Genomic DNA, 10,623 nt, shown 5'->3' with positions numbered 1-10,623 from the left:
CAACAACAATTGAGGCTAATAATGTATTCCAGTCAAGTCTGGATAAAACCAGTCAAGCCTTGAAATATGAAGAACAATATTCATGTATTTAGTGCTAAGACTTAAAGTAAAGAGAATGAATAAAAAGAATGATGGAATATGAGAATGAAAAATATGATTCTATTTGATCAAAATGTGCATTGTTACAAGAAGGAGTATGCTCCTATTTATAGCGATTAAGGAACTAAAAGACAAACAAGAGACAATAGTACTAAACATGGACTGCAGATCAATTGGTTGATAATGCATTGCGGTTTATCTTGTCTCCTATATTTGTTACATTAAATAAGAGAAATATAAAAAGAAAAAAAATTACAAGTCCTCATTCCTTTTTTGTTATTCTCTAACTTTGGTCAATCAACATTCTCTATGTTAGTTCAATTCAATTGATCCTTACACAATCCTAGTTATCAAGATTTCGAGATGATGGTAATTTGGAAGTAGCTGAATTTTGAACTATTAGAGATTTTGAAGTTAATTAAAGACTGAGTGACCTTAGATTAGTACAATTTTTTCATGTTTTTTTATTATTAATTGTAACACATGTAGGAGAAAAGGTCAATCCCAACGACATGTCAGGAGGTTGATCTGCAGTTAACTTGTAGTACACATGTCTCATTTTATGATTGGTCCTAGGTTAGTATAAATAGGACCATCACCCCATGTATTTCCGTACCCGTTTCACAACTTTTTAGGTATCAATCAAGAATCATTCAGTCAACCATTTTACATTCTATTTGGTCTAGTTTCTGTTCATACTTTTAATAATCTTTTATATTATCTTGAATACTTTGTTTCTTAATATCTACAAGGCTTGACTGGTTTATCCAGACTTGATTGGAAAAGATTTACCTCACAACGTTAATACTTTTTTTACGGTGCAGTTGGACATGTTACCTATGTAAACAAATTTGGCTTCAAAAGACATTGATATTCCTTTAGTAGTTTGCCTAATTTGTAATGTTGATATTGAATATATTTTCTATTTTCTCATTAGTTGTAAAGTGGCAGCCGACTAATGGAAATTTATCGGGAGATCGTGTAATGTTTACTTTTCTAGCTTTGTCCTCATGGATGATGTTATTCAATAGATTAATTCTCTTCATATTTACATTGTTATTCAACGTTTATGCTAGGTTTTATTACCTCATTCAGCTCGGGTTGCCCAACCGGTGCAATAAGTTCATTCCTAACCTCCCAAACTAGACGCCTTGTCTCTTTCCTTTGTTCTACCATTATGGCTCGAATCATTGTTATAACTCATGTTACTGTGAGGGGTTCAACTATTGGAATTACCTCAGGTTCACGCTCAACTAGACGAGGCTTGGGTTGTCGGTTTCTGTCATTGTTTCTTAATCTGTTGAGAGTCCTCGCCATGACGTTCTGTATACCGAAGCAGACGTTTAGTATACCGAGATGAGAAGATAGATAGGAAGGTTTAGATGCGTAATCCGCCTTATAACTCTGAAAAGTTATATGTCAATTTGAATATCGTAACTAAATGTTTAGAAACCTGAACACATAAAATTTCCTAATTCTAATTCCGCAACAGACAATAAACCTAATAATAGCAATTAGATAGGAAACCTAAGGCATCATAAGGCATCTTGTAGATATAGAATGCATAAGGCATTTAGTACATAAAGCAAATTAGACAAATTTTCCTAAAGTGAACTAGTGTTTGTGTCAATTCAGGTGTATTACCTATAATATAATAGACACACATCTCATGATCATTTCTTAGCATTCTAAGTTTAAGTCTAGGAATCCTCTAAATTCCTAATTCACTTAAACTAATGCTCTGATACCAAATGTGACATCCCCGTTTTCATGGCCATAAAATACCAATTTATTTATGCTTATTTAATTTAGAGTATTCTTTTGAAAAGATTATTTATGTGAAATTAGTCCCAAAACATGGTAATGATATTATCAAATTATTTTCGAAGAAAGCTGCTTTATAAAAAAAAACTTCGGGATGTCATCGTCAATACATAAACATAAGTATAACGAAATATTACAGTCCTTACAGTAATTAAACTAGTGGCCTAATACTCCTCGGATCTCTTAGCAGAATGCATCTTTTATATCGCTACCTATGTTACAATAAACCGAGTGAGTCTGGTTAGGAAACCTGGTGAGTACATAGGGTTTTCAACCCACAATAGTATAGTTAATATATTTAATTATCAAACAATTAACCCAATTTCCTATCCTCTTTATCTTCTTTATTCTTAAGGAACTACCCTAAGGATCATCTATGCTGATAGTACTAGTTTAGGGATTCCTTTATGATACTTGTCGGTAGGTTTTCTTTTATATATTTATTCCTAAGGGTTTATCCTAAGGATCATCTTCTTTAACGACATTATTCTTTTAGGAATTCCTCCCACTATACATGTCAATAGGTTTTAGAGTACATCTAGTGAACACATAGTTCAAAAGCACCTACAAGTTGCGAGCCTATTAGCGTTCCACTAGACTGTCTAGAATAGTCTGTGGTTGTCATCTATACTCTGCTAGATGACTACATTGCCTAGTACTAAAGTACTCTTTATTCTATTTCTCCCTCATTACCCATTACTACCTAACATAATATAGGTAAGAAATACATATAGTAAATCGTATAAAAATCTTCTTATAATATCTCATCTAATGCATAACATTATTGCACATAAGCACATATAACATTTAATTATTTAGATACTTCATATTTATGTGTAAGATGAAAGTAACTATGCACTCACCTGAAAAAATGTCTGGTGATTGTTGAATTGGGCAAAGATTCGCCTTACACATTTTTCCAAACGACCTAGATATACATAATGCTAAGTCTTAGTCTAATTTCATATTTCATGGAATTTATTATCCTAAGGACTTAGATTCCTCAACAATCCCAAAGCCTACACCAAGATCTATCAAGTAAGGCATATAACCTTTCCAAAATCCAACAACAAAGCTGACATAACCATTCTAGTCACCTCTCCCATAAGTAGATTAATCAATATAACGACTTGGAATCATTGATATATCTTAATTATAAGTTCCTAGTAACGAATTATAACTATAATTAGAATTTACATAGAGGTAAAGTAACTGTAGCTCACATACAAAGTACTATTGATGAGAACCGGTATCTAAGTAGGCAGAATACTGACTCGGGATCTCCAACTCGAAGGCTACTACTCAGATGAGTGCTCACGGGTGTCGCAGGGCTTCGTCGCAGGCTAAAAACAAAGGGAAAAGTGTCTACAGGAGGGAATATCGAGAGAGATATGCTCTAGGGATGAATGTGAGAATATTATACAGTAGGGAGTATTTATAGGTGATTTTTCTAGGTGCGCCACGTGCATCTAGGGTGTGTGTCGTGCGCTTTTGCAACGTCGCTCCCCGCGGCTCGTGCCACGTGTCGCGATATCGGTGGTCCACATACGCCTCTTCTAGAAGGTACCACATGTCATGTTCCCATGGTTCCACATGTCAAAATCTCATGCATCCACATCGATATGTCTCTTGGAGGAAGGCGGCTCCCAACCATGCCATGTGGCGCCCTCTAGTGGTGCCACGTCATCGCGCACACAATTTTCTAGATTTTCAAAATGACGTAACTTCTTCATACGAGCTCCATTTTTAAAGTTCTTTATATTCCTGGAATGCTCTCGAAGAAATCTAGAACTTTCATTTAGATTCCATCGACTAATGTTGATATTATTTTTAAATTTATATTATTTAACATGCTTAGACTGTTAACACCCGTTAAAAATTTATAACTTTCTCATACGATATTCGTTCTCGACTGTTTTTATATCAACGAAATCATATGGATCAGATGCTCAACTCTCATTTATATTGTTTCGGCTAACAATCAACCGAATAGATATTCGATTTTTGAACCCGCGTTGCTGCGCTAAAACTTCGAAAAATCATAAATTCCTATTACGAAGTCAGATTTGAACGTTCTCTATATTCACGCTCTCGTTTTAATGACTACTATGACTTTAGTTTAGATCCCTTGGGCTAAAAGGTAATTTATCAAAATTTTACTTTTTACGATACACAGAGTCATGTCGGTTTAATTGTGAAACTTCGAAGAAACATAACTTCTTCACACGAAGTCGGATTTTAGCATTCTTTATGTGTATGTAATCCTTGTAACATATACTATGAATTTTTTTAAGATTATTTTTCTTAAATAATCTTCTATCAAAAAGTCATTTTTAACGCTTATTATCTTTAAATTGACTAGTCGAATTTGCGGGTGTTACAGTTTCGTAGTGGTGGATTTGGATTTTTTGAATTGACATTATTTTCCAGGATCAAACTTTCAAAAAGAATACGTTAATTAACAGACTGATTAACGGTTCCTACAATTGATTTATTTTCAGAAATAGTAAGATTAGTATTAGTCATGTAGCATGCTTTTCAAACCTTATTCTTTTGGTTTTTTTGTAATTGGTTAGCTTATTGCTAACTTCTTATATATAAACTTTTGACAGGATTACATAGAAGGTTCTTGTGGTTTGATAAAATAGGCACATATAGTCCTACTTCAAGAAAATAAACAAACTCAATCCTTATGTTTTTTCGATATTATAGAGATGGTCTTTCCAAAATACCACATTGGTAATATGACGTTAAATTTTTATAAAATGACATTTGTACCCTTTATTTTTTCGTTTTCATTTTTTATATTATGTGATTAATTCTCTAAAATACATGGACCATTTATGTAACTTTTCCCAAACATTTATTTAAATTAGAGTATGAAACGAAGATTGTGGTGGTGCTTTACCGATCCATAGAAACAAAACTGATGTTCTTGGTCTATATCTCCTAAAATGGAATTTATTCTTTAAGGTAGTGACCGGAGATGGTGAAGGTGGTTGACGGAGACGAAACGGCAGGTTCTGGTGAATAATGGTGGTGTTATTTTTCCGATGAAGGCAATGGATGTGGGTGAGAAAATAGAAGACGGTGTTGTTTAGACAGTGGTGGTTGTATCAACCGAACATAACTTAGTAGTGATCTCCCCTTGTTTAGACCCTCAAGAAGAAATTTGGTCAACCAAACAAGCTCGTATCATTAGTGTTGGTCTCGAACTATTAACTAATTTCATCATATCCTTAAACGTTGTACTCTTTTCAAACTCCATTTCATTTATTGGAAGCATTCATCTTGTACACCTCCGAAAACCACCAACATTGCCACCGATATCCACCACTAGTCACCACCCTGTCATCTCTCTCTCTCTCTCTCTCTCTCTCTCTCTCTCTCTCTCCCTTTGTACTCAAATCGGGTTCTATTATTGATTTTGGTTTCGTTTTTATGTTTAGCCCAACCCTTGGAACATACTATAGCCCCAGGTGGCGAAGAGCCGACATCGAGGTATTTGTGAATATGAATATGAGACGAGGGTTATCGACATTTTTCCATCATCTCTTTGGTAAATTTCGGATTGTAGGTTTTTTTACCTAAATCATTAAACTGAATGTTTCCATTAATAGACCTTCGTAAATAATTTCCTATGTTTTGATTAATTTGTCTTTTTATAGAATTAGTAATTGGTGAAGATTTAGAGTTTTTATTTGAAAAGTACTATGAAGTAGATGATGATGCGGATTTAGGACAACATTTCCTCTTGTAGCCATATATATATATATATTGCATATGTTGAACTGATGGGTATTATGGATGAGGTTGTGTGCCAACTTCCATCAATCCGTACATGAATATGAAAAAAATTATTGATTGTAATGAGAAAAAATAACAATTCCCTCTCATGTGTACTATCCAATGGTACCTAAAAGGATGAATTGTTCATTTTGCAAAAAATGTTAGATTTTGGGGTCTTGAGAATATCAATATACTTGGATAATATCTAGGATTTTGATTGCAGTTACTTTCCAAAATTTGTGATTTCAACCCTATAACATGCGGTGGTATCATGAAATCATATATGGGATAATCCAAGAATGACAATTTAGAAGTCATACCACTTCTAAATTCGAAACATAGAAAGTACCTTGCTATTTTGTGTTCTTGATGAGAAAATGATTACTTATGATCATTTTTGTGTACATGTGTGATCAACCCAATTTTGGAATGCTTATCATCCTTATATAGATGTAAGAAAATGGTTGGAACTTGGTTAATGGTGGCTACATGCATTTTGGCGCCAAAATGGTGGTTAGAAATATGGTTATTTAGACATAACCGAATATTACATAATCGTGATGTCACGACCTATTTTTGGCGAAAATTGCATGGCTAGACTCCTTCATGATATAGATGTAGATATCACACCTTTCCTCCTTCAATAAATGTAGATATTGTCTTGAAAAACCCTTTCCGATTATACACCTTTCCTCCTTCAACTTCACTTTTTTCTTCACTGAAGTTGTCGACAAGAACCCTAAGATCTTCCCTGGTAAATTCCAATCCCTCCTATACCCTTCGAGGAAACCAATCTCATTTATCGGATCATTACTATAACCCGAAAATATTGCATTCTCTGTCATACAAATGAAACCAAAGGATCCAACATCGGTATCAATCTTTTGTTGGAGAAGGTTTTCGAGTAGCCCTGATTCTTTAATGACAACCCTAATGTGCTCTTTCATGGCGTCGATTGCATTGTTTCTTATAAACATTTGGGTCAAAGTTACGTTTCCTAGTTCAGAGCTTGGCGTCTGCAATCGATTTAGAGAGAAGAAGAAGGAAATGACGACCTTACCGGAGAAATCCCAGACGAGATTGGAAACTGCAGAAACCTCACGGTGAGCTCCCATCGGATCTTGGCGAAGGTTCAAAGCTCCGACTAGTACAACTTCTTCGAATCAATCCTTGTAGAAATCAGAAGGAAACATATTGATCGAAGAAGGGAAATGGTGTAGTCGATGATGAAGAGGGGTTGTACATCGAAGATATCATCAGAAGCAACGCCGAAAAACCAAGTTTAACCGGAGAAGAGGACCTAAAAACTCATTTTTGACTGGAAATAACGCCGGAAACCGGCAAAATCCACTATTACCGGTCTTACTGATATAATATACATGTTTCAACAAGTTCAAGGGTTAATAAAAACGAAAAATAATTAATGACCAAATGTGACCAAAAATTAAATTACACTCTATGATTATACCTAATAATTATTCATGGAAATACTTTTTTTGTTTAGTTACTTCATGTCCTTTTCAAAATAATAAAAAAAAAAACATGAAGATCTCATACCTACCCCCAACAATACCAATACTACAAAAACGAGAAGGTAGGTACGTGAAATCGTGTTCTATGGCTGCTAGGGCCTCACGTCTGACAAATGGAAAAGTTAATATTTATTTATTTATTTGTTTATTATTATTATTTTTTACAAGTTTATCTTAAAAGAGTAAATTACATGAATGGTCCCTATGGTTTAGAGTAATTAGCGCGTTTGGTCCCTAACTTATTCTCTTAACTCGGAAGGTCCCTACTGTTTGCTTTTGTTACACGCTTGCTTCCTGTCTTACCTAAAAAGACTATTTTTCCATTGATTTTTTTAATTTATTTAAATAAACATACTTCAACCCCATCCCTTCACCTTATCTTATATACTCCACCATTTTTTTCTATTTAAATAATAGTATTTTTAGGTAAGACAGAGACCAAACGCGTAGCAAAAACAAATAATAGGGAACAATCGCGTAACAAAAACAAATAGTAGGAACCTTCCGAGTTAAAAAAATAAGTTAGGGATCAAACATGCAAATTACCGCTAACCGTAGGGACCATTTGTGTAATTTACTCACCTGTAGACATAAAACTAAATAAAAGTCTTTAGCGTTTATTTGCATGAAAAAATAAAAAAAAACATTTTATAATGGCAAACACGTGTTTATAAAAAAACAGTCATATAATCTCAATTTAAAGAACACCCACTGGGAAAATAAAAATAAAAATCAAACACAACTCCATCTTCTTTGCGTAGCAATCTGAAACACCCATAAAGCTTCTGACCTTGTTCATGTAATCTTGACAATCTTTCTTGGCTTTTCTTGAACTCACTACGATGATCCGATTACCAGAAAAGGTGAACACTTTTCTGAGCAACAGATGGCTAGTTTTTGTGGCTTCTATGTGGGTTCAATCTTGTTCCGGGATTGGGTATATGTATGGGAGCATATCGCCGGTGATCAAGAGCACCATGGGTTATAATCAGAGGCAGATTGCAGCGTTGGGTGTCGCTAAAGATATCGGTGATGCTATCGGGTTCATCGCCGGAAGTTTGTGTGAAGTTGCTCCGATTTGGGTCGTTCTTTTCATCGGCGTTGCTCAGAATTTCTTTGGCTATGGTCTCGTTTGGCTCACTGTCAATGGCACCCTGCCGGAGTTGCCTTTATGGGTGGTAAGTCTCTCTCTCTCTCTCTCTCTCTCTCTCTCTCTCTCTCTCTCAATATAGATATATGTATGTATGTATAGCTTGTTGACTTTGAAGATTGAAACACGTTTGTTAGTGATTTTGTGAAAATAGGATCATGACTGCCTATTTGTTTATGTGTTTATCCAACGGAGTTTTCAAAAGTTAGAATTAAACTTTCTTTTGAGATAAGATTTGTTCTTGGAATCCACTTTTGACTTTTAAAAGTCAAAAGGAGAAAGAGTTATGGAGTTTCAAATTCGAGAACTAATATTTTGTTTTTAGTTCAAATTGGCCTTTTCTAAAGCTTCCAACTTTATGTGCAGCTATGTGTTTGCATATTCGTTGGAACAAATGGCGAAACCTACTTCAACACCGGAGCTCTTGTTTCCGGCGTCCAAAACTTCCCCAAAAGCCGTGGTCCAGTCGTCGGAATCCTCAAGGGTTTCGCCGGCTTAAGCGGTGCTATATTGACACAAGTTTACACCATGTTCAATTTCCCCGATGAATCCGCCATTATTTTCGTGGTGGCAGTTGGCCCCACGATCGTGATTTTATCCGTCATGTTCATCGTTAGACCAGTCGGCGGCCATAGACAAGCTCGACAATCTGATAACACAAGCTTTTTAGCTCTATATGGCGTTTGCCTAATCCTCGCTGCTTATCTTCTAGCTGTTCTAATCCTTCAAGATCTTGTCAATTTGAACCAGCCCACAATCATTGCCCTAACAATCGGATTACTGATTCTTGTATTACTTCCCGTTACGATTCCAATCTTTTTAGTGTTCTTCTCCCCCAAATCCCATGATCCCATGGAAGAAACCCTTCTCATCGAGAATCAAAACCCTGATGTCATTTTAAGCGAAGTAGAAGATGAAACAACTTCAGAAATCGATTCACTTCCCGACACCGAAAGGGAAAAGAGAATCTCCCATTTGCAAGCGAAACTGGTTCAAGCAGCTGCGGATGGAGCTGTGAATGTGAAGAAGAAGAAAGGTCCACGAAGAGGGGAGGATTTCACTTTATTTCAAGCATTACAGAAAGCCGATTTCTTGCTCATGTTCTTCTCTCTAGTTCTCGCATCTGGTTCTGGGTTGACTGTAATCGATAATCTTGGTCAAATGTGTGAATCTTTAGGCTACGAAAACCCTCATATCTTCGTTTCCATGATCAGTATTTGGAACTTTCTTGGTCGTGTTGCTGGTGGGTATTTCTCCGAGATCATCGTAAGGAAATACGCATACCCAAGACCAGTCGCCATGGCTGCTGTTCAAGTAGTGATGGCATTTTCGTTATTTTACTACGCAATGGGGGCACCAGGGGCAATTTACATCGTCTCCGTCGTAATGGGTTCTTGCTACGGAGCTCATTGGGCTATAGTTCCATCTGCGGCTTCGGAGTTATTTGGTTTAAAGAGCTTCGGAGCATTGTATAACTTTCTCGCCCTCGCAAGTCCTACTGGTTCTCTCATCTTTTCTGGTGTTATCGCTAGTGGGATTTACGATTATGAAGCGAAGATTCAGAGTCAAACAGTTGGAGAAGGAGAAGCACTCACTTGCTATGGAACTATTTGCTATTCGATCACTTGTGGGATCTTGTCAGTTCTTTGTCTTACTGCTGTTTCGTTGAGTATGATTGTGGTTTACAGGACTAAAAGAGTGTATGCGAAGCTTTATGGGAACCAGCCAAATTGATTTTAACGTAAGGCTGAAAAGATTCGAGGTTTTTGTATTGATTCTTTTGTACACTAGTAGATCGTGTTTGTTTGTTGTGCTTGAAAAGTAGTGCAACATTGATACGAATTGTATTTGTAAAATGGAGAAGGTGTACCAGATTGAAGACAAGTATTTATGTGTTAATTGATGTGAACTTTTTAGTGAAATGGTGTTTATTGAGACTCGAGATTTTAAGGAATTAACAATTGGTGTGTATGATTATTCAAGAAAAAGTATTTGATTATTATTACAGGTGGGAGTATGAGCTGTTTGAACAATGTGAAAGAGTGCAGATGACGTGCTCGATGAAATGCTAATTATATTAATAACACATGCAATTACCAACATTTGACGATGAACAATCTTCTTATGGTCAATGCTATGGAGTAATGGAGTACGGATCTCAATTTAACCTGCTAGAAACACTTCTAATATTTCTTAATTTTATAAATAATATTTTAGATTTATATTAAC

The 10,623-nt window shown here is 35.6% G+C and overlaps 1 protein-coding gene across 1 annotated transcript; it reads left to right on the top strand.

Moving 5' to 3' along the window:
• The first annotated feature begins 7,948 nt into the window (after window positions 1-7,948).
• Window positions 7,949-10,316, top strand: LOC145102621 (protein NUCLEAR FUSION DEFECTIVE 4-like). Its single transcript, XM_079040070.1, has 2 exons — window positions 7,949-8,422; window positions 8,761-10,316. Exons 1-2 carry the CDS (start codon window positions 8,087-8,089, stop codon window positions 10,126-10,128), a joined length of 1,704 nt encoding a protein of 567 aa, XP_078896196.1. The 5' UTR covers window positions 7,949-8,086; the 3' UTR covers window positions 10,129-10,316.
• Window positions 10,317-10,623: the final 307 nt, after the last annotated feature.

This window comes from Lactuca serriola, chromosome 4 (genome assembly GCF_051521515.1).
Source record: "Lactuca serriola cultivar US96UC23 chromosome 4, Lser_US96UC23_V15, whole genome shotgun sequence".
NCBI lineage: Eukaryota > Viridiplantae > Streptophyta > Magnoliopsida > Asterales > Asteraceae > Lactuca > Lactuca serriola.
Note: the sequence above shows the minus strand (reverse complement) of the source record. Positions and strands in the feature narration are given on the sequence as shown.